Genomic DNA, 25364 nt, shown 5'->3' with positions numbered 1-25364 from the left:
AATTCATACAATAGCCAGAGGAGCCTCAGGAACTTTTGAAAGATTACCCTCCCCCCTGCCAAAAAGCTCCTGCTCCACTCCATTTACCCTTTCAGTCCATATAAAAAAGTATTTTAGTACTGTCTGCATTGAAAGTCTGAAGGGTGTAGGAAAAAATGGGACCCAGATCTGTATCAAGAGAAATATTTTCCTTCTCTAGAGAACTTTAAAAATAAGACTAGGGCAGCCCGGGTGGCTCAGCGGTTTAGCGCTGCCTTCAGCCCAGGGCATAGTCCTGGAGAACCCAGGATCGAGTCCCACATCAAGCTTCCTGCATGGAGCCTGCTTCTCCCTCTGCCTGTGTCTCTCTCTGCCTGTCTCTCTCTCTCTCTCTCTCTCTCTCTCTGTGTCTCTCATGAATAAATAAAATCTTTAAAAAAAAATAAGCCTAACTCTGGGAAACGAACTAGGGGTGGTGGAAGGGGAGGTGGGCAGGGGGTGGGGGTGACTGGGTGGCGGGCACTGAGGTGGGCACTTGACGGGATGAGCACTGGGTGTTATTCTGTATGTTGGTAAATTGAACACCAATAAAAAATAAATTTATTAAAAAAATAAGACTAACACTCATCTATCTGGAACGATTCTAGCTCTTTTAAGCAGAGAAGAGAAAGCGAGGCACTGAGGACCCTTGTAGTCCTGTGATTTTAAATAGTGAACATCTTTTTTAAGTAGGCTTCATGCCCAGCATGGAGCCCAAAGCAGGGCTTGAACTCATGACCCTGAGATCAAGACCTGAGCAGAGATCAAGTTGGACACCTGACCAACCGAGCTACCTGGTTGCCCCGGAGTAGTAAATATCTTCAAGTACCTCAAAACTAGGAGTGAAATCAAAGTGGCTCATCCTGTTCACAAAACTATAAGCACATAGGCACCATTAAGGATTCTAAGTAAGACAAGGAAAGACCCCTCGGTGGATCCTCCTGGCCACACCTTGTGAGAAAAACACTTATACCAATACTCGGGAATATCTGATTAGTATACTTGCATATTTTTGAAAACTTGAGATTCAGAAATTTGCAGGACATTTTTAGCAACAGACGAAAAAGAAACGTTTTGCCTTTTGATTAAAAATATTTGCTAATATTGGAAGGAAATGACGACACTCCAACATCCACCCGTGTTCACGTTAAGTCTGTAATCAGAGATGGTGATGTAGAAATATAGCCAAGTGTCACTTAGAAACACACAAGAACTGGACATGCTATATACTTCTCTTTTAAAATGTATCTGTATTATTTTCACTAATCAAAACACACATAATATATTTTATTATAAAACATTAGGCAATGTTACTTTTGAGATCTGCAATCTGAAGGTCACACCTGTATTTACTACCAGCATGAAACACCAGAGGAGGACATTAGAAATCAACCAGACAGACTCATACATGGTCACCATGACTTACACAGTATTGAATCTGGATTAAACTGCTGGATTATCCCATCCAGAGGTTCAACCAGGGACTCTGGGTGTCAGCAGGGGGCCCTGCCAAGGGTTTTCTCCTTCCAGCATGGAGGCTCTGAGTTTCATGTCCCCAAGAGAAGAACAGAGCCCCACTTCCATTTCTGCGACCACGACTGATCAGCACTGAGCAGTCCGTGTTTCCACAATGTTCTCCTGCTCTGATAGACCCTCTCTGCTCTCTGAAACCTGCACCTGAGGTCAAGACCTGACATAGGGGAGGCAGTCGTTTCCTTTTTGACTGAAAACTAAGCCAACAAATAAAATAAACCTAGTCCCAATTCCAGGCTAATAATAAATTACCTGGTTTATAAAAATATGTGTCCAAAATAGTTACTTCCAGGGTTGTGTACAATATAAATTACAAAAATAAAATAGAAAAGATGAAAAAGCTGAGCACGTTTTAGTTCTTTTCCCAACATCAGCATTCATCCATAGACAGCAGTTTGAAACTGTCTGCAATGCACCAGGACCCTGGCACATTTTGGCTCAGGACGGAGGACCATGATGGGGGCTGAGGTATTTCTATGGGAGCTGTGCTCTCTGCGGCCAGTGGCCTGTCCCACCCTGGTGCACTCCTGCTGTCTGATGGGTGGTGGGCATGGCAGGAAGCCCACCCACGCCCAGACAAGCTCCATCCAAGAATATGCAGGAGGAATGATAACTGAGTAAAAAGCCAGTCTGCAGAGGCACCCAAGCTCCTCTCAGGATCCAGACCTTGGATGGATCCCCAGGCCGCGTTCACAGAAGCCAAGGGCAGTTCATACATTTAAAAAATTCTCCTCTCTCTTTTTCTATTTAAAGATAGATTTAGTGAAGTCTTTTTAAAGAATATGTATTAGAGAAAAGGCCATTTTAAGATGTTTATATATAGATAATGATAACTTTCTTCACTATACCATCAGGCCTCCAAAGCCAAAACCATCCTGAGCCATATCATAATAGGTATTTCTCCTTTAATCCAAGTCAGAATTTCCATCTTATACCTGAATGTGTCTAAACCTCACAATATAAAACTATTACCTTCAATAATAATTTTGTTCATCAAGGGTTCCAGTTTCCAGTGATCAGACCCACCAATAAGATACAACTGGTGCGAGAGAATCATATCTTTTTGATAATATTTATAATAAAATTTCTTATCAAAGTTCCTCCTCAGAACACATTCCTATAGAATGCTGACCCAATAGCTTCCAAAAACAGTAAAACACAAGATATGAATTTTTAACAGAATAAGCTCATGGGGCAAGCATTAGGAGCACAGGTAACCAAAAAAATGTGATCATTGTAACTCCATTTCTGCAGTGACACTTCAGTACTCAGTAGCTTAGTGAACTCTGAATAATTTCCACATCAGAAAGTCTGAAAGCATCAATTTCAGGTGAGCAGTTTTAAATCAGAAAGTACTCAATGGTTAATCACCACTCTTGAGGGCACTTCCTCCAAAAAAACCCCATGAGGAGGTTTCCCAGAAAATTCATGGGTTTCCCTTAGGAAAAGGGGATGCTCCACGAAGTGGAAAAAACCACCACCACCACCACACAGGCGTTTGGAATCACTTCGCTTCCTCGAACAGATCCAAGTGTGGGGAGGTTGGGGGTGGATGGATGGGGTTATGTGGCTTCTTTCAGCAAAGAAAGAAAAGCCAAATAAGAACATTAGGTTGGAAATTGGAAACGCTGTCCTGGGAGATGGTGCACCTCCCCAGGAATGAGGGAATGACCCTGACCAGGCTTGGGGAAAGCAAGCGCTCAGGAAGTCACTGCAGTCAGCTTCAGTGACCGTCTTGTCAAATTCTACTCTCACCGCTAATGGACTTGAGAATCTGCCATTGTGTTGTTGACATGAAGTGTTAGGTGCCTGATCAAGAAGGCGAAGTTTTAGGTGGGATTTTAAATTAATAAGTCCAGAAGACCAGGAAAAATGAGTGAGGGTAGATTAGGATTTTAAAGGTATATCTGTCTTAGGCAGCACAAAACTTAAAATTTTATCATGCAATAAAGATGAATGTACACTCATCCCAAATTCAGACAATTTAGAGGAAACAAAGTGTCCATATAAATGTCTAGATTTCAGCAGTGATAATTCTCAGCCCAAAACATGAAAATTTAAAAAAAAAGTATTTTTTTATTAAATAGATTTAATTATATTCCTTCTGAAATACAAAAGATAGAATAAATTGTATCATAAAAGGTAAGACGTGATAATATGATGGTGGCCAATTAACACATAAATCTATTTTTTCTGGACAGACACCAAATTACTTGAGAGGATTAAGAGATCATTCTAGAAGCAGCACTACCTGGAAGATTATTTGGCATTTAAATACTGATTTCCAAAGTGCTAGATGGCAAGTCTGAGCAAGCACATGTGGTCACATGCATGTAAGTCCCAACAGTTATGAGGATGAGAAATTGTCACTATGACCGCACAACTTAAAAAAAAAATTGTCTATTCTAATTGCTCACCTGAAATGACCTTGAACAAAATCTCTAAGAGTGTGGCTTGCACGTGTTTTCTCCAGACATAATCTGCTTCGTTGTAGAATCTAGGCAGGCAATCCTATTAGAACTGAGTAGGGGCAAGGCATCGTGTTTCTTACATGCAGAACATGGAGTTTTCTGTTTGGTTCCATCAACCCCCAAGCATTTCAGGCCCATGGAAGCGAGAGCTCCTTCACTGTTGACGAGCTTGTTACTTGTGACTTATCATCGGCAGCCTTCGAGGGGTCCCGTCGAGGCATCAAGGCTGCTGTCTGTGTCTGAGGCCAGCGTCTGCTCCGTGGACATGGATGAGATGTCGTTGATGGATGATGACCGGGAAGGAGTGGCATTGCTACTTACTGCTGCATCTGTGCTAAGAAAACCAAATATAATAAAATCTGAGGCACGACACTGCTGCAGGTTCGGGCAGTGAGACATGAGGCCTTTCTCAGCTCCATGCTTCTGTGGCCCCCCAGCCTAACTGCTCGTACTAACAACCCATGAGCCTGCTACACGTGCCCAACTTTTTCTGGAGTCTCTCTTTGGGTCCAGTATTCCAAAAATGTCTTGTCTGTCCCTACAACATTCTTCTTTTCTTCCTAGTGGCTAAACATCACATCTGTGCATGTGTATAATGTTTGAAAAATATGCTTCTTTAAAAAAGATATTAATAGAAAATTGCTGCATCTATCCTACAAATATAGGTGTCACAAAAGGCTGAAGCCCAAATAGGGTTCAACGGTCATCAGACATTTCAGCTATAATCATCAACACTTTGTCCAAGGGAAAAAACAGGAACCTTTGAAGAATTCTTTTGTAATATAAATGGAGTGGAAAGAAATCAGAGAGGGAGACAAACCATAAGAGGCTCTTAACTCTAGGAAACAAAACTGAGGGTTGCTGGAGGGGAAGTGGGTGAGGGGATGGGGTAACTGGGTGATACACATTAAGGAGGGCACGTGATGTGATGAAGCACTGGGTGTTGTATGCAACTGATGAATTATTAACTCTACATCTGAAACTAATGATGTACTATATGTTGGCTAACTGAATTTAAATAAAAAAAAACTGTTAAAGACTGTATACAAACAAAAAAAAAAGGAAAAAATTTAGTGGCCTCTTGTTCATTTTATTTTTGTTTTCTACATCCCCAATACTGATGTTTTTTTTTTTTTTTTTCCAATACTGATGTTTTGATTTCTGAAGTACACAAAACCATGCCATTACCGACTGTCCATATTTTAGGCTGGTTTGAGCAAAAATAAAACAGTTGAGCTCTTGGAGGCCAGTGCTTGCATTCTTAAATTTGTGCCTGATTAACCACAGCACCTAAATCTGTGCTAAAGTTACATAATCTCTAGATGCTTGACACATATGTCATGCTGAATATAAAATTCAAGAATGAGTACACGGTGCAATCTGCACTTCTGTGTGCGTGTGCTCCTGTGGGGGTGGAGGTGGGGGGTGGCAGAGGATGTGAAGTGAGAAGATAAATACAACTCAAAGGAGTTCACTTAGGAAGCAGGTGGGATCCTACTGACACATGTGTTAGGTCTCTAACAGTCACACGGTGTGAACAGATTCCCAGGCAGACCAAGTACAAATACAGGAGAATCACATGAATGATTTTCTCAAAAGAAAACCAAATTCCATTTTGCTTAGATTCATGCTAATTTTCTTTAATCACTGTGTGTGTGTGTGTGTGTGTGTGTGTGTGTGTGTGTGGTGGTACAAAGAGGGTCACACAAATTGGTAACATTTTAAATCAGCTCCCTCATCTGTAAACTGAGCTGACAGCAGCAGGGACAAGTGCAGAGCAGGGATGTCTATAACACAGTTTAGTGCCTGTTACATCAGTAACCCGTTAGCTGCTGCTACCACGACACACTGAGACAGGAAGACCATCTACCTCGGGGAGCTTTCAGGCCCAGTGCTGGTCAAGCCAGCATTTAGCGCACTGCTGCCAGTTTGGAAATGGGGTTGAGGGGGTGCTAAGATCAAACTATTAAAGCAATCACTAACCTGAAGGCTGATCTTTCACAACACCATTCTTGCTTCTTTCTTCCCAATCCAGCACTTCTTTATAAATCAGTTCTTCAAATGGAAATGCAAGTTAAAAGGCTTCATCAGTTTCTTTGTGTCTCTGAACCCTGCTTTCTAATCAATCAGAACCACTCCAAGGGCACTGTGATGCCTTATTTTTAATTATGGTATACAGTTAATTCAATAATATCATCTGGTTAACTCAATAGTATCACCTACAAAAACCAAAACACCCACGTCTTTAACTCAACTGTTAGGGCAGCCAAAAACATAGGCAGTTCTGAACCCACAGGGGGTTTTATAAGGGGCTGGAGACCAGCAAAAGGGCTCTCACAGAGCATTTCAGAGTACTGGATGCTTTCACACTGTTTGCACATGTTTCTCTCCATTGTTACTTGGGATTCTCCAAAAGGAACTGATATCTATCTATGGGTGAGAAGCCCCTCCAGACTGGCCAGAAATTAATCCAAGTTCCTCAGTCATTTCTTGGCTTCAACCTCCATTTCCTTGATTCTGCTTTGTGAGAAAAGCTAACAACATACTAAGGAAGCATTAGGGGTTCTTAAAATTTTGGCCTTTGTGAATCAAGATGAGAACACTGCAAACATTTCTGGAGGCCTATGAGCCAACCGTTGGCCACAGGCTGTGCCTGTGTGTGTCGGCCTGCTGAGCATGTGTTCATGCAGGTCATGGCACTCTGGACGCCCCGGAGCAAGGAGACATGATCTGCTTGGGCAGGGCACATTGCCACCTTTGACCTGCACTGACCATGGTTCTCAACTACTACTGATTCTGCTTCTTAATGGAAAATTGTTATTTGACCTCCTGATTATGGGTTTAGTTTATTGTGGGTTGTTTGGTTTATCTTACAGTCTTCAGAAGCAAACAATATGCAATCCATACCTGCTCCTCACTAATTGTTATCTGCAAGTTTCTTCTGTGCTAGGGATTGTGAAGAGATGGGCTGAGAGGGGCTGCATGGTCCCTAGCTCCTACCCTAGGAAGGCTACTGCTGAGAGTAAAGTGCCGCAAGCGAGTGGCAAAATCAGCTCTGTTCTTTACCTTTCCACTCTTCAATTGCATGCTCTCTTTCTTCCAACTGGGCATCGTAAATCTGAGGTGGTGGCTGAAAATTAAATTACACATGAAGTCAACAGTTAAAACCATAACGAGGCATGAAGACACTAAAATCACCAGGGAGAGTCTAATCTATGTATCATGTGGCTTTCATTTCATATGTAGCTTTTTAAAGATTTCTTTATAAGTGTGATATTACATCATTTTCAGAATCAAAATAATTAGAGGGAAATTAGCCCCCCCCAAAATGGAGCTATTATGGTCCTCTTAATTATAACATGACCTCAAGACACCCTAAAGGCATCTGTCCAAATGTAACTATAAAATCAGTAATTTGAGCCACTTCCTAGAGACCAGTCCTGGATAAGGACATGCCAGCTCAGGTTTACAGTTCATGTTAGAGCCCCTGTACCCAATCCGCAGCTCACATTGGGCCATCCCAAAAATTTCCTTAAAAATCACATGCTTATTATAAATGGGACTTTCATATGAAACGTTATGTTTCTGTGGTGGTTAAATCTACAGGCCAAAAAAAAAAAAAAAAAACTAAAAAAAAAAAAAAAATATCTACAGGCCAGCCCTAAAATGAGCCCACCCCTATGCCAGTTATCTCGCTTACAGCCAGAGATCACCCATGCTGGTGCTGCTAAGGGAAAATGCGCCTGAACACTGAGCTCGGAAGTGGAACTCGCCCAGCAAGTGCCTCTGGGAAAGGATAAATAAACTTGTGCTTTTCAGCAAGTTTCTTAAGCCTCTCTGAGGGGGTGGCTTAACCAAGGTGTTATAGGCAAAGCACATGGCACCTTGCCAGGTACACGATGGAGGCTTAGTAAACCGTGTTATTACACTCATACATCAGCATCTGCATAAAGGAAGACAATGCTATCACCACAGCAGAAGCATGTCCACCCCTAAAGTACACTGAGCGACAGCCCCAGAGCAAAGGTCCCAGAAGCAGGCCAGGTCTTGGACAACCCCTGGCCTCTTTGTATTCGGGAGTCCTCTGAAATCTAGAACTTGCTATCCTTACTGAGGCATTCTGGAACGACAGAAGATCCAAGGAAGCGGACTCCCTGCCTTTACACACGAGTCTTTCCGAAACAGATGCTTACCGCTTCAGCTTCAGCAGGGTCATACCAAACAGTAATGTAAGGGTGACGTAAAGCTTCATCTACAGAGATCCGCTTGTCAGGATCTATCACTAACATTTTTGACAACAAATCTCTGGCTTGACTCGCTAGGATGAAAACAAATATCAGATTAATTAATAAATTAATGCTGAAACATAGAAAATCACAGAGAAAATGTGACAGTACAGATAGAACAAAGATGTATTAAAACTTGACATTTTTGATAGGTTCTGGATCAGCTGAGGCTTTTTCTTTAAGAATAAGCCAAGGAGGCACTTTCACTACAAATTTGGTCTTCCAACTCAGGTTTCTTGCCTCTGGAACTGGGAGGGGAGGAGTGGCAGGGCCTGGGAAAAGGGTACCAGGTGGACACAGGCCAGCCAGAGGCTGACATGGTGCCCGGGGAATGCTGCCACCAGGGCAGGCAGGGGAGCTGAGATAAGGATGGCGCTGCCTGGAGTGCAGGCACAGAGCATGAGCAAGGCTTTTCTCTTGATGGCCCATCAAAACAAAATTAGAACAGGCTTTTTAAGCCATAAAACAATCTCACATTTGCACACCATAGAATACTTTACAGATACCTCCGCTATGACCACAGCTATATATAATGTTGGAAACAGACACTTAAAAAAAAATCTAGAGGTTAGTTGCTAGAAAAAAACCAACAAGCTCAGTAACTTAGTCAAATGTAAGGCTCACATAGGTTTAGGCAATTAAAGTTCACATGGGTAGGCAAAGGAGAGACAGAGCTTTTCTGACCGAGGCAGTTTACCCTGATGTGGAGAGAAATTTATTCTTTTAAATCATGTTTTTGGTGACGGGCACAGGAGAAAGGGAGAAGCAGCTTTTTTTTTTTTTTTTAAAGATTTTATTTATTTATTCATGAAAGACACAGAGAAAGAGGCAAAGAAGTAGGTAGAGGGAGAAGCAGGCTCCCTGTGGGGAGGCCAATCTGGGACTTGATCCCAGGATCACAACCTGACCAAAGGCAGATGGTCAACCACTGAGCCACTGAGGCACCCACTTTTTTTTTTTTAAATCAATTATGGGCTAGAATCTTAATTCAAGTGTTCCATGGACCTGAAAACTGTGTGAATTCCAATTGCTATAATTAACATGAGTTTTTCAGACTGACGTGAACCTTTTTGTTTTGACCAAAGGTTTCCATGAGGCCATTCTGTTGAGGACAGAACTTTTAGGTCTAGAAGCCTTCAGGCTCACCTGTACCTCACTCAATTTGAGGGCTTCCACTATTTTATCTCCCCACGTCCAGGGGTGTCAGGCTGCAGAAACAGGTATGAGGGAAAATGAAGGGCATCTTACTTTTAATTTTGTCTCGTTCGGATTCTGATGGGAATATCCAATCTGGGAAGAGCTCTTCAAATTTGATTCCAGGGTATTTCGGTCTGTTTTCTACATAATTCCTCACGGTTGGCTGGAGTTTCTTCATAAAATCCGCAGACGGCGTTCCCAGCTGCTCAATGACTTTATTCCACTGATCAATATCTAAGAAGTCTCTTGAGGAAAATATAACTGAAGGACCTTACGGTTGCATTACACAGAGTAGCATCATTCACAGAAACGCTAAAATCCTCTTTCTACCTGCCAACAGGTGATTAACGAGGCTACCCCACTGGGGCAGCACAGGTATTCTGAAATAATATTGAAATACAGTGTGGGTTTCTGAGACTACTTTTAAAACCTCTGCACCTTTCTAAACTCTGATCACAGTTTATTAGACCAACACCTCGAGGGATGTATGCCATGCCCTTCTAGATCAACATAGTTATTCTTATTACTAAAGACTACCTGTGACAGAAGTGATTAAAGGTGAAATTAGGTAAAGATGACTTAGGCAAACCAAAATCAATTTTCACACCAAGGTGTCTTAAATTTGAAAGCTCCCTGAAGTAGACAGAGTAGAGTCCTGGGTTCACGCCTGGAGAAGCAAAGGCCCAGTGCGGTGCAGTGCATGAGCTGGGGCTTGGGGCTCTTGGAGCCCAAGCCTTGTCCTCTCCAACAGGGCCGTGAGCCACCCTGGAGCTGCACTTAGATGGACAACTTTGCAGGTCATTCTCTGATTGTCATTGCAGGACCCAGAGCGCATCTGACTTCCTTTCAAAATACATGCCCTGGGTTTCAGACTCCACCACACTTGCCGCACAGCAGGTGCCAGGCCCCCAGTCTTCCCTGGCTCTTCATCTGACTTGTTCATAAAATGTGAGAATACAACCGTGGCCTATTTTCCAGAGGTGGGGCTTGGCATAATAACTGGCATCATGAACTGGAAAGGAATTCTGAGACTGTAAACAATTATACAAAAGGATGTAGGAAAAAGAAATCATGGAAATAGCAATGTTTAAAAAGCAGTTTTCAAAAGTTAAAAAAGAAAATCTGATTGAGGTCTGTCTCAGAAAAACAGTCACATCACTGTGAAGGAACACAGGACGAGAACAGGCTCTCAAGATGGGTTCTGGCCTCTGGAGTAACGCATGTTCTCCTGCTTCACTGAACAGGCTCACGAGATGGGTTCTGGCCTCTGGAGTAACTAGCATGTTCTCCTGTCTCACTCCCTCATTTCCTGCGTGCAGCTGTAGCAGACTCCTGCAGCCCTCCAGCCCTTCTCGCCACCCTCCCTTCCCCTGGGTTATCCAAAACAGTCCCTCATCTCCTGCTTCTATTCTTGCTGGGACAGTCGACCGGACTTCCATGCAGCAGCTGCCATGACCTCTACGAACCTGAGTCAGATGGGAGCCTAGAAGTGGGTAGGCGCTCAATGTCTAGTGTGTTCACGATAAAGGGTCATTTCTGTAGACTGACTCAGGGCAGGTGGGAAAGGAAAAGTCAAACCCAACAAGGCTGGCTGGTCTTCCGGCTGTGTGCATGCATTATTGTCCCTTGGTGGCTATGGGCCTCTGGTTATACTGAGCAGGAGCAAGGCTTGGGGAGGCCCCGACTCACGAAGGTTGTTGCATGGCGCCCCATGTGCTGGAGGAGGGCTGGCTGCAGCTCCCTCCCTCTGCTGGGCTATTGTGGCCACAGGAGGTCCCCCTCTATCCCAGGTCATGCATCTGAAGCAAATCTCAGAGAACTGCAATCTTGGTGCCAGAATCTTTTTCCATCCTAGCAGTTTTTAATCTACTGTTTGAAAGAGTGGGCAAAATTGCCTTTGCAAAATGATGTTAATCTCTGTGTGTATTTTGAGAATGACATTAGATGGCCTTATATATAAAACTATCAATTACCAATACTGCAAGATGCTAATATGTAAGGAAGGATTTTAAATTGCTTAAAAATCCACCAAAAAGTATCCAGTTTTTGTACTTTCTGAAGAAAACATTTCTTAATTAATTCAAAAAAAAAAGAAAGACACAAAATGACTATGAATTGAGACTGAACATTAGGTAGATATTTCTAAATTATTTCTCTTTAGAATATATCAACTTCTTCCTTTTAAGCTGAGTCTGTTTCCAAAGAAAGACCTCCTTATTTACAGTTTAGAACAAGCGAATCAAAGCAAAGATTATGGAAAACTGCTAGGAAATTTATTAGAACAAATAAAATGCTGTATTCAACTTCACATAAAATCTGTGATATGAAAAACATCAAGGAAGGCAAATAAAATGATAGGAACAAAATCTTTTCATTCCATGTTTGTGTTGTAAAGAATTTATACTACAAGAAAATCACCCTCATAAAATTATAAAAAACTAAAATAATTTCAATAAAATACATTTAAACACTGACTACACAGCTTGAGTTCCTTTAAAAATAACCATCAATCTGCCAACAGACAGAGACTACTTTAGGCTTTGATAACAAAAAAACAAAATCAAAGACTAATGAAAATCGTAAGTGGTTAGAACACAAATGAAAAAGGGAATATGTCAGAGTAAAAAATGTTAAAGATGGAAGAATATGAGGACCACGAGGAAAGAAAGCTCTTATAACTGTTCTATTGTCTCTTTTGCTTTATGCTCTATGTCATTGATGTGATTTGCTGACCACAGTATAAGTTAATCTTCTGCATCATGTTTGTTTAGACTTCCCCAAGTGTGTCACAAAAGAACCTTCTAGATGGATCTTTAAAAAACTTCTATAAAATGTCAACAGGCGAGAAAATTAATATACTGTTCCTCACAAACTTTTCCTTTTGGTCTCTTTTACCTCAGTCTTATGTAGCACGCTTCAGTTCTTACTTTGGGGGAAGATATTTCAATCCATACTGATAACTAACAAAATGGTATAGTAAGTAAATGACACAATACTGGTCTATTAAATTTAGACAGCAACTTCCCTTGTTAAATTAACTCAGTGAACTAAATAAGCAGTATTTTCATTCAAATATCAGAATACATTTGTCAAAGAGTAAATCAATTTCTAAGCTATTTTTAATAAAATTAAGAATATCATCAGTTTAACTTAATTCTAAGCCTTAATAAAGTCATTACAGGTAGTCAAGTGAAAAAGAAAACAGAAACCTGAACCATTTGGTTTGTGACACTAATTTAACAAACATAATAAAGACCCCCTTAGGACACAGTCTAGAATTACAACATTTTCCATTTGAGCTCCTGCTGCCTTTCGCATTTATGGAAAGCATGGCCGGGAGCGTCCCGGGAAGGATACGATCAGTGCCTTGGAATATCACACAACCTTTCACCAGCTCTCCCATGATGCAACCCACTGACCAGATATCAACTGAAAATAAAATGAAATGACAAAATTATGAAGTGCCATGAACAAAACAAAGGTGAGGAAAAGGAATTCTAACAGTGTACTAAACACACAAAAATGGAAAAAAATTTCTAGCTAAAGGTGAGCTTTTTACACAGTGTGAATGATTGCTGGCTGCTACTTTGGCCTTCAGCTTGCAGCAATCTGGGCTTTAGTGTCAAAGATTCCAGTACTTTATGGCTGAAAAGACAAACAAAACCCCAGAAAAAAGAGGTGCCTGTCCCCACAAAGCTATCTGTAGGCCACATGCCCTCCCCCCATGCCCACCCCGGTGGCCATTGCGGGGGCTCTCCCTGTGAAGGATACAGTCTCTTCCTGGAAACAGGACTTTATGGAGGACCATTTCTGCCATGATGCACCCGACAGACCAGATGTCCACTACCAAACACCAGGTGATTAAAACCAGCCAGAGACCCCCATGCATCTTTCTCAAACCCCCTCCCAACAAAGACAAACCCAGCTTGTCAATGGGAGCTTTTGTGAAATACGGACACAATGCTTCCTAAGTAATCCTCTGCTAAACTGCCATGTTGGCAGGTCTTCACAGGGGTGGGCTTGCTCATCTAGGCTTCCTTGGGGCCCATCAGAACCCCAGGCCTCAGATGGCTGGACAGAGGGCTATTTAGTACCTCTCCTTGGCGCTGGTGGGAGGAGCCAACAGGGCCAACACGTAGCCACAGAACCGTGTCTGTCAGGCTGGGAGCACTGGTTACAAAGCACGTATATCTTAAAGCATGGCTCAGTCCAGATAACCTGTGCAAACTTTCAGACTCAGCAAATAACTGTGATTGAGCTCTTTTTGACAAATTTGTCAAGAGCTCAGTTACAAAGGGCTCTGGTATCGGTAGGGTAAGTTTTAATGTTAAAGAGCCAGTCTTAAACAAAAGAGAACATGTATTATTCCATTTGTACCAAGTTCAAAAATAAATAAAACCAAGTTTTGGCCCCATGAACTAGGATAATGGCTCCCTTTGGGGTTTGAGACCTGGAGAAGGTCTGGGGAGGTTCCGGGTACTGCTGGCGGTATGGGTCCACATACTTCTCTATACTAAATACATTATACTTTGAGAAAATATTCGTTTTGAAAGTATATTTGTAGATATGGGTGACTTCTGCCAGTGGAGACGGGAGATGAATGACTTCGAGTCTGTGGGCCATGACAACCTGCGTATAACGCAGCCCCCACGTGGTGTTTCCTCTGGCTCAGGGGACCTGGCTAGTGGTGAGCTGCAGCCGCACAGGAGCGCCACGGCCTCTGCCGGTGCTGCCCACACTCACCATTCTCTTTGTAGCCCATGCCCAGGATGACTTCAGGTGCCCGGTAATAGCGCGTCACCACGTACGGTGTCATCATGAAGTTGGTGCATGCCGTCCGGGCCAGGCCAAAGTCAAGGATCTTAAGCGTGCAGTCTGATTTTACTACGATGTTGCTAGGTTTCAAATCCTAGGGCAGAAATGGTTTAAATGAGTGCAACAAACCAGAGCATGCTAAAGAGACAAGCTTGTGTTGGTGGGGATTTGTGAGGCCGGGGTCTATGGAGGTACCTGAGTCCTGGGACACTGAGGAGGGTTAGCAATGAACCCTGTGATTTGGGAAAACCCTACTCTCTCAAATTAAAATGAATACAAATCAGCCTGCAGAAGTCAGATGGCTGCCCTCATCCCTGTGTGAGAAACTTCATGACATCCCTTTCCTTAAAATTTCCTCGGAGCTGCCACAGAACCCACTTATCCCTCCTCCCACCTGTTCATTCTTCAGTTCCCAGCTGTCCCACAGAAATCTAATGCAAGCCACACACATAATTTACATACATTTGCTTGTAACCATCTTAAGAAGAATGAATATAAACAAGTAGGTTTTAATAGTATATCTTATTTAACCCAATATATCCATAACATTATTTTAAAACATTAAGCAACATCTAGAAATTATTAATGAGATATTTCACATTCTTTTTTTGGGTACTGTCTATGAAATCCACTGTATATTTACAATTAGAGCCACATTCTGAGTCTCCACAGCCCTATGTGGTTTGTGGCTGCCATACTACATGGCATGGGGCTACAATTCTCTGACTCTGCAATCTTTGAACAGCTCCTTCTTCGCCCAGAAAAAAGAATGCCATGATCAGCAAGCCCACCCCACTGCACACACCACCTGTGAGGCAGCCCCATCTCCCCCTGCCAGTGCCAGGTCTGTGACAGGAGACTCTGGCTGTGCTCTCAGTAATCAGAGCCCAGCCGCATACAGCAGACGCTCAGGAAATACTTGCTGTGTGAACACACACATCACACTCCCCTCTACCCCACACCCTGAACATATGAACAAATTTCCAGAGTCTCTTCCCACAGGAAGTCCTGGGCCTTCCTTCATGGTGAAGCCCTCTCTGTCCCCAGACCCTTCCTCAGGCCACAGGGATCTGACTTCTGCCTGGGACAGCAGCCTGCAAACTCACCCCAGAAACTGCCTTCTAAGCTATGCTCATCTATTCTCTTCACAAGTCATGCCACACAGGAGGACCTGGGAGGACTCCATGTGGGGTGTCAGGCCCTGCATCTAACACTTTCCTGCACATTTGGGTACAGACAGGTGTGCAAGAGAGTTAAAAATTACATCAGCTAAAATTATGTTTCATGACTATTAAATGTTCTAAACTTCCTGGATTCAGTATAAATATGTTTGAAAAATGCAATGAAAATTCCCCACCAATTCCCAAGCAGATGCTCTGGCCTCGTTGGCCCCAGAACACTGCGTGAACACTACCTTCTCATATGTGTGTTCTGATGTAGGGGAGACCCAGGGGGTACCCCCACCCTGTACCTGCAACTGCTAGTCGGCCCCTCACACACACCAGCAAACCTTTCCCCTGAGGAGGCAACCATGCAACTAAGGCAAAGAACCAATTTGCTTCTAGTTTCTTTTTTTTAAAACCAAGCCTGTGGCAAGAATAGGAATTTTAGAATACAGCTGAGTGAAGTCAGTCGCAGAAGGACAAACATTATATGTTCTCATTCATTTGGGGAATATAAATAATAGTGAAAGGGAATATAAGGGAAGGGAGAAGAAATGTGTGGGAAATATCAGAAAGGGAGACAGAACGTAAAGACTCCTAACTCTGGGAAACGAACTAGGGGTGATAGAAGGGGAGGAGGGCGGGGGGTGGGAGTGAATGGGTGACGGGCACTGGGGGTTATTCTGTATGTTAGTAAATTGAACACCAATAAAAAATAAATTAAAAAAAAAGGAATTTTAGAATACAGCTTGCTAACAGGCGAAATAATGCTCAACTTCGTTAAAAAAAAAAAAAGTTTTTAAATGTCCAAATGACAAGGAACTATAGTCTCCCGTGTGGCAATGAGCAAAAGAATGACAACAACCAGGGCTGGTAAGAGAAGCTAACATAGAGCCTTACACTGTTGGCTGGGATGTCAACAGGTGCTTTCTTTTTAGGAAGCTGATTTTTTAAAAATTTGAAATGTCTCTACTTGGACACCTAGCAGCCCCTGAAATCCAGCCCGGCCTTGATATAAAGTGCAACCACAGTGATAAGAGTCAGTGGAACAGCTCGCCAACCGCCCACTCAATGAACCGCAGAGTGAGCTAGAAAACATGCCCGGCAAACGTGCCCGTCTCCAGCCACTTCTACCCTTGGAAGATTCTCCTTTTGCACAGATTTGGGTGGAACAACACACTTTCCTGCCATCTGCTGGAAAACTATGGTAACAAAATGCAAATCAAGCTGCTTGAGGATGTGGCCGGCAGTCCCGGCAGGCTTGGGAGAGGCAGCTGGCAACTGGATGCCTTTCACAGGCATCCGGTTGCCTCTCCCACTTCCACAGCGCTCTCATCAGCCTCCACATACAGCCAGCAGCAGTTTTCCTGAACAAAGTGGACTTAGAGCTTCAAGGTGGCAAAGACAGTTTTGCCCCTTCAAATCTTGAAAACCACTCCAAACAAGGAAAACAAGAAACACGTGTTAACATACAAAGGACATTTGAACTTGGGGCTTGACCACAGGGTGTGGGGATGGCTAAGAGAGCAGTGTCCCTGGGACAGACAACTAGACTGCATAAAACATCTGTAACCAAAGCAGGGGAAGATCAGAGGAGCAGGGGCCTGAAGGCATCTCCCTATAGAGTACCACCTCACCCAGTCAGTTCTCAGCTCACAACCCACTGACCAAAGCAGGACCTAGAAGGACCCTGCACATGGGGAAAAGTGTCTGCTGCCTTGACTTCCCCAGTTCTTCCCCCACAGTGGCTTCACGCTGTACCTGAGGCCTTACTGATCTAACAACTCTACTGTGGCCACCACTGCAGCTGCAGCCAGGACTGCGAGCTGGTTATGCCTTGGCAGTCCACATTCTCTAGGATCATCTAGTTTCCTCCAGGGCCGGACTAGGGAGTCAAACTGAGATATGACATGGACTGCTGTCCTTGCATTCCTGGAATTTCAATGGTGGCACTAATCTCTATCCCTCCTGCCCCCTGAGATCAATAATACTTTTGATTTATCTTGTGAGGAACTTCATGTTTCCACTTGGCCTTCCCCATCGTGACACCTTTTACCTCGTAGGCCAAAGAACCAATGCAGGGGTCACTCCAACTGCCAAGTGTAGCCCTTCCAATCATACACTTGCAGGGTTGAGGAGATGACTGCTGGGTGGATCCATGGACCCAGAAGCCCATTCTGAGGCACCAGGGTCACATGTAGGCAAGCCATGGAGACCTGCTGAGGTGATGGCTGAGAGCATAGAGAAAGAGCACCTGCTAGGGCCCAGATAACAACTGCAGTGACAGGAGCTAAAGTGTTCTCCTGTGGCTGCCCTCTTCTCAATTTCCCCTCAGGAAGAGAGGTCCATGGGGAGAACCGGGGAGCTTCTCCTGACCTGTGTGGCTCTTGGCCTGTGACTGTGTGGGGCAGAAACCCATTCCTGTGAGACAGCAGACTCCCCTGACAGATGGCCCATGGACTCTGGGGTGGGCAAAGTTGTCTGAGAGCTGTACCACAGTTGTGGCTCTTCCAGGGGGTCAGACCTGAGCTGTCTTCTGTCTGCCTCTCCACCCCCTCCAGCCCACTCCCTGGTTCCTCCTCACAGGATTTCTTCCAGAACGTGTCTTGTGTGTCTAATCCTATCCTGGCATGCCAATGTTGTGCATGAAAGTCCCCACATGCTCTATAGGGACAAAAAGCAGCAGAGAGGCAGGAAATGAGCTGGCTGAGTGCACTGTGGGTATATAACATACTGCTCGCTCCTTGAAAAACAAAACAACAAAGGCCAAAATGCAAACTAATAAAAGACAGGTGTTGTTAACTCCACAGACAAAAAGCTGAAAGGAAAAGAAATCCAATCACAGTATAAACAGAGGAGTGTGCATCAGAGAGCGTTTAGGGATCATGGTCCAAATCCAATGATGCTGTAAATACCTGGGAGGTCAGGGAACAGGAAAGGTGGCGGGGTAGGGAGGTCTGTGTTGATGAAAGGGAGCTAAATTGGTACTTTATGCCCGAAACTGAAAAAAAGGCCAATGAATAAAGGTATGATATTATTTCAAGGTATGGGGATAAACACCAAAATAACAGCTGAAAGAAATGAGTTTGCTTCTGGGGAGTGAGAAATTCGGAGGACATGGGGACTTTGTTTTTTTTAATATATATTTGTAGAACTATTTGATCCTTGATTAAAATAAGGAACATACCAACCAAGTTGTTTAGTGAGTTTCAGAACAATTACATACAAGAGGATCTTGTTTGAAAAGGATAAATTGGAAAGGACATAAGTATACACAGATATGTTGGTATTAGCATAAGTAAGAAAAGAGCATCACTGTCAAGTTTGGGAGGAAACACAACCAATTGCTGTCACTGGCCACCTCCAGGCAACAGTGGAGAGCTGGGGGACTTTCCCGTCTTTTAGTTTTTTGAATTGTAAAGATAAAAAGTCGTGGAACTATTGGTGTTTTATTTTTCAAATAATTAAATTTTGCTTTTAATACAGAAGCATTTTAATAAGCAAAACTGAAAGTGCACACCTTGAGTATGGTGTTGTATACAGGAAAAAGGACTAGAATGGCTCGTGGACAACCGTTAACTCATTAAAAGGCTCTTGCAACTCATCATCTCTCGTGGGTGGGCTGGGCCAACTCAGGCCTCTCACTATTTGTTCTATCTCCCTTTCCCATAAGGAGCATGTGGTACTTTCATGAGCAAACATAAAGCCTGGTAGACCTATGAATGTGTGCGCAGGTACAAGGTGAGAAGGGGCAGTGGCAAGGCCTGGTGGGGTGGTGGACAGGATGGAGAAGTGGTCCATGGGATCATTTGCTCGGGTATTCTCAGGTTTCTAAACACTGTGCTGGGCAAAGCAGACACCTCTTTGAACTCCCTTTGACATTGTGGTTAGCGGGAGTGGGACCAAACTCCAGGGACTGAATATTCCCTAACATGGGCATGTGTCCTGCAGCCCTGAATAGGTCCCCAGGAACGGGAGGATATTGTTTCCCCACACATCTCTGGGCCTGAGAAGAAAGACACAAGTCAGGCAAACTGTGTTCATTTACAAAACCAATAAGGCTTAATATAATGAAGCCTAATAATAATAAGTCTGGAAACTTATTCTAAAGTGTGAATTTAAAGCAAAATCTGTTTAAGAGCTGCTAAGAGTGTCTTAATTTATGTAATGGCCTGTAAAATTTTAGGCAGACATACAGAATGGTGTATTGGGAAATCTTTTTTTTTAATTTTAAAAAATGGGTACTATTATGCTAGGTGAAAGAAGTGAGAGAAAGACAAATGCTGTATGATTTCACTCATGTGCAGAATTTAAGAAACAAGTAAGCAAACAGAAAAAAAGAGCGAGACAAACCAAAAGACAACCAGAGGGGAGAAAAGTAGGTGGATGGGGGAAACAGGTGATGGGAGTAAGGAGGGCACGCATGATGAGCACCTGGTGATTTAAGGAGTACTGAATCACTGTTATGTGCCTGAAACTAATATTACACTGTATGTTAACCAACTGGGATTTAAATAAAAACTAAAGAAAAAAATGAATAGTACTATTTTTTTTAAATAGTAGTACTATTTTAAAAGCAAATTTGTCAACAGAATTTATATTATTTTAACTGAACACCTGGTGGCAGCAAAGGCTGTATTTTTCAGAAATAGCACTGTCAGGAGCTGGGTGCTTTACAAGCGTGTTAGGCCCCAGACAGGCCCTGGGAGGAGGACCAGGTATGATGCCCAGGCTTACTGGCTTTGAAGTCACAGACCTGAGGCTCATGGTATGAGGCAAGGGCAGCTTGGTTCTCTCCGGACTGGCGGGCTGTGCCACTGTGGCCAACATTTTCCTGGCACCTAACAAATCTACTGCATCATTGAAAATCTCTCTATTCTTTTCTATATGAATAGGCTTCATTGTTCTGGTCTCACTATCTTTCTCCCCACACAGATTTTGGTTCAGAGAAGTGACAACTTCTTGATGTTGGAAATATAATATCTAAAGATAGTCTGTCGACAAAATTAGTATGGTAATAACTTAGGGAACGCCAAGAATGTTTCCAACAAAATTCTATTATCTCTGCCTGGAGTCTCGCTCAACATTCTAGTAGTTAAAGAAGATTCTATCATGATGTTCTGCTTACACAGTGATAGAAATAAAAAAAGAAACAAAAACTAATAAAATCAGCTTAGAGAGTTACACTGTATCCCGCTGGTTTTTCATGGTTACTTCCTGACCTTAATGGCAACTCTGTCATCAAATCCCAGGTTAGCCCAGTGAAGACGCCCACCCAGGGCCATTCTAAAAGTTCCCATCAGTGGGGCCAGAATGCTGGAGTGGCAAAGTTTTACAATATGAGACATGGATATTTGACCCATAATTTATGTATGATTTCTCAAGCAACGGTATCATTTACTACTTAGCCTCTAACTTTTCCCCATCCCGAACCTAAATTCCTGCCTCATTAAAAATGGTATTTCAAATATGGCAAATGTATTAACAATAGATGATTCTGGCTTAATAATACTTGGGAGTTCTCTGTTCCATTCTTATAACTTTAAAATTTTACAATACTTCAAAATTAAAGATTAAAAAGAAATAAGATTTCTTCCACAGCATCAAACAGAGTAGCTCAAGCCTGCATCCAGAGTAGCTCCTGTGAATGAAGTGCTCCACAAATGTCTTCTAATCTCAATGGTATTTGGGGACTTTAACATGATTCCATAGGTTTTTGGATGCTTGACACTGATGACTTTTTAAAAAATAGTTCTTTTGTACCTAGACAATCACGATAACAAAATGATTGTGATTTTAAAAATAAAACTGACATGGTGTCAGCACTTACTCTATGAATTATACCAGCTGAATGCAGATGTTTAATACCACAGAGCATCTGGTAAAGAAGGTAGGACATTCTTTCATGGTCTAACTCCATGTGAATAACCTGACATAAGTTAGCATCCATTAGCTCCATAACCAAATACCTGGGAAAGAAAAAAAGATCAGCCATGTACATATAAAAATCACCCTAAATTCCTTTATGCTTACTGAACTATATTTCTATGAAACAGTAATAATTTACTACCTAGTTATTGCACTGGCTAAAGTTAAAAAAAAAAGATAACTTATTTTCTCTAAATATTTATAAGGTGTCTTGTAAAAAAGTTAAACATGTAATGGAACTTAGTAGAAGTTTTAAAAAAATGATACATTTCAAATTAAAACAATTTTTATGTAATAGTAAACAGAATCTCAAACATTCAAAATCTCACATACATCTTTATTTATTTGCTATTGGATCATACTCACTAGTATAGAAATCATGCTGCTACTTTTTTTATGTTAAGAAAACTTTTGACCTTCTTTCCCCACCAGCTATGCCCCATATTCTCCCTCTCTTTGTAAGCAAAACTCCCCAAAGAGGTATCGACACTTGGCATCACCAATTCTTCTCCCATTTTTTTCTCCATCTCACTCTGATGGGGCTTGTGCCCCCACACACTGCTGAACCTGTCCTCGCCCAGGTTCCTGGGCACTTCCTTGTATGTTGCTAAACCCAACGGCCTGTCCTACAGTCTTGCTGACTGTGCCCTGCTCCTCTCCCCAACACCTTACTGTTGGGGGGTGTTGATGCTTGGTCCTTGGCCTCCTTCTCTTCTCTGACTATCCCAGTCTTACTGATCTCTGGTCTCAATACTTTAAATACCATCCACTGACTGTCAGCTCTCAAGTTCATATCTTGCACCCAGACCTCTCTCCTGAACCCCAGGCTCATGTATCCACCTGCCCACATCCTAGGCCTACTTGGGTATCCAAGAGGCACTGTGAGGCCCATGTCTAAAACTGAGCCTTTGATTCCACCTCACTTTCCAGTCTGTGCTGCCTTAGCCCTCCTCGGCTCAGGTGGGAGCACTGTCAGGCTGCAAGGGGCTCAGGCCAGCACCAGGTGTCATCCTTAGCCTCTCCCTCCTCATACTGCAGTCCTCCACCATAGCTTCCCCTTCAGGACATTTCAGCCTCCAGTCTCTCCCCTTTACCTATTACCCTCTGGTCTAAATGCAACCACCATAACCTTTCCCCTATGTTGCTGCAACAGCCTCCTAACTGGGCTTCTGTGTCACCACCCTTTGTGGTGAGTTCCCAACACAGAAACTAAAGCTATTCTTTGAACATGTAAGTCAGGGAAGCTCACTCTGCCTTGCCTTGGAGTAAAAGGAAGTCTTTCCAATGGCTTAGAGGCCCAGCAGTGTGTGGCCCCATCACTTCCCTGAGCCCACCCTCTTCTCTCATCTGCTCCCCTTGCTCCAGCCACACTGGCTACTCGCAGCTCTTAAAGCACACCAGGTATGGCTCCACTTCCACTCCTTTGTACTACCTGTTCCTTTTATTTGAACCTACCTTCCCTCAAATATCTATAGGACTAACCCCTCACTTCCTTGAAGGCTTTCTTCAGATGTCACCAATACAGTGAGGTCTTTCTCCAACCACCCTGCTTACAATCTCAACCTGACTTCCAAGTCCCAGCACTTCTGATTCCCTAAACCCAGTTCTGCTTCTTCCAGAGTATGTGCTAAGTCCTTATGAGCATCATTTCCTGACTTTTGTTGGTTATTTTTCTTCTCTCTCTCAGAGCTCTAAAAGTGAGTATGACTACATGCAATTTTTAATAATAAAAGGGATTTTTGCCTGTTTTGTTCCCTCAAGTAAGTCCAAGAGAGTGCCTAGCACATGAGTGGCAATCAAATATTTGTTGAATGAACACACCAGTAAGTTTAGCATTAGTTGTGCATTATACCTCAATACGATAAATTAATATTTTATTGCTAGTAAGATAATTCTGTTTCAGATTTTGGAAACACATAACATTTAATGATGTAACGATTTCAAATAATAATTATAAACCCTCAAACCCTGTAATCCTGGCTTTCAGGAGGCTGGAGAAAAACATTTCATATTTCAGCAAAGCAAATGGGCAGCATTAATGGTCACTGTTTGCTCTGAAGAATTATTTTCAATCATCCTTTCTCTGTTAGGGAGATGATAATATCTAGGTACAAACAGTTGAATATTATTATTTATCTTCCTTACTATTTCTCCTCCACAGAAAAAAGTGGCTAAATATATTGCTACCTACATTTCCTAAATAAAAAAAAAAGCAGTTACTTTCTTTTCTAAATATTTAGTCTTTGATACATAGTGTATTACTGAGTAAAAACGATACTTACACATCTTGAAATTCTTCTAGAGTCTTTTGTGGTGTAAACACATTTAACAAACTAATTATCTGAAAAGAGAAGGTTTATTATACCTCAGCACATCAGGTAACTCTAACTCTACATAATTATAAAAATTAACATGAAAATGTATTAAAACTGAAAAACAAAGCATAGCAGAGCTCAGTATTTATTATTAGTTTTACCAAAACATCCTGTTACATGGTATATGAGAAAAGTTAAATGATTAGGATTCTCATCCTGGAAATAAGATGTGCTTTTAATCACATCACATTTTATGTGTCTCTAGTATCTTATTATGACAGAATTTTAACACATAATGTCATTCGGGCTCTGAACATAAAAAAAGTAGAAATTACGGGCAAAAAAATATGAAAGCAATATGTTAACTCTGAAAACTGAAATACTATCTACAAATTTCTAAACTTTTGAAATATGAAGCTTGTATTTTTAGAATGATGAAGATGAATCCCTCACAGTATTATGTATTTACTTAAGAGAGTTCTAGAAAGACCTTTACCACAAGACATTGGTCCTGGTACCACAACAGTTAAACAGTGAGTCCCACTGCTTGAGAATCACACATGTCCTCTATCATTTTAAATGACCAAGGGAAAGATGAATGATTGAGTAGATAGGATTGGGGTGGCTGGCTGACCGAGTGCAAAATAAAACCAAATCCATACTTTGATCTTCACATCAACTCAAAATGGAACAAAGATTTAAATGTAAACCACGAAACCACAAAATATTAAAATGTGGATAAACATTTATGTAATCCTGGTGAAGAACCGCCTTTTCTAAGCATGATAGGAAACCAAGGACATGTGTTGTGTTAAACCCAAACCAAGACCAACAAACCAAAAAAAAAAAAAAAAAAAAAAAATTTAGTATGGCAAAAGCAACCTAAATGAGTTGAAATGGAAAAGAAGTGAGGGTTGATAGCTTTAATATACAAAGATCCTCTATAAATGCATAAGAAAGAGAAAAACAGCCCAAGAGAAAAATTGCCAAAGGCCATGGGAAACAAGTTCTTTAACAATAAATGGCTTAAAAAGTATGGAAAGAAATTAACCTCACAAGTAAGAATAAAATATCATTTGTCATTTCTCAGGTTGGTAAAGTACAACAACAAAAAAATGTATAATATGTACATAGTCCTGAGGGGATTCTGAAATAAAACACATTCTTTGATATTCTTTTTTTCCCTCAGATAATCTTAATGAAAGTGCAAAACTTTCATTAACTTTTCATTGACAGTCTTCCTTGAGGTCAATTTGTCAGCATATATTAAAATTAGAAATGTGCAGTATATGCTCTGGCTAAGAAGTTCACCTGGACAGGTGTGCAAAGATGCATGTATAAGGATGTTTATTGCAGCATTGGTTATAATAGCAAAAACTGGAAGCAATCTAAAAACCAGTAACAGGTGACTGGCTAAATAAATTATTGTGTATTAATGATAGTACACTATGTAATGTATTTGAGGTCCAGAAACATTCCTAAGGGAAAAGGCAGGACTCACAGTAACATAGCTGATTGTGCTCATGTACATATGATACATGTGTAAGAATGCTCACCAAAACGTTAATGGTAGGGTTCTGAGGGATTCAATGATTTTTGCCTTGTTTATTTTATTTGAATTTAAAAAATAATAATCAT

General features: G+C 42.0%; 1 protein-coding gene across 6 annotated transcripts in view; it reads right to left on the bottom strand.

Annotated features, from left to right (window-relative positions):
• Positions 1-1248: 1248 nt before the first annotated feature.
• The window catches only part of MAPK9 (mitogen-activated protein kinase 9), a 51427-nt gene continuing 27311 nt past the window's right edge, over positions 1249-25364 (bottom strand). For 2 of the 6 annotated variants that reach the window (XM_077911099.1, XM_077911100.1), the window contains exons 4-13: positions 23694-23752; positions 23379-23515; positions 21314-21452; positions 14249-14414; positions 12863-12934; positions 9557-9739; positions 8216-8340; positions 7089-7152; positions 6006-6077; positions 1249-4351 (exon numbers count right to left, since the gene is read on the bottom strand). In XM_077911099.1, the coding sequence (XP_077767225.1) occupies positions 4209-4351; positions 6006-6077; positions 7089-7152; positions 8216-8340; positions 9557-9739; positions 12863-12934; positions 14249-14414; positions 21314-21452; positions 23379-23416 (1002 nt within the window). In that variant the 5' untranslated portion in view covers positions 23417-23515; positions 23694-23752 and the 3' untranslated portion in view covers positions 1249-4208. Of the gene's footprint in view, positions 4357-6005; positions 6078-7088; positions 7153-8215; positions 8341-9556; positions 9740-12862; positions 12935-13276; positions 13349-14248; positions 14415-21313; positions 21453-23378; positions 23516-23693; positions 23753-25364 lie in introns of all 6 variants that reach the window. The other 4 variants (XM_077911095.1, XM_077911096.1, XM_077911094.1 and 1 more) reach the window with 4 other exon arrangements.

The sequence above is a fragment of the Canis aureus genome, chromosome 10, assembly GCF_053574225.1.
Source record: "Canis aureus isolate CA01 chromosome 10, VMU_Caureus_v.1.0, whole genome shotgun sequence".
In the NCBI taxonomy this organism is placed as follows: Eukaryota; Metazoa; Chordata; class Mammalia; order Carnivora; family Canidae; genus Canis; species Canis aureus.
This window is presented reverse-complemented; position numbering and strand designations above follow the sequence as displayed.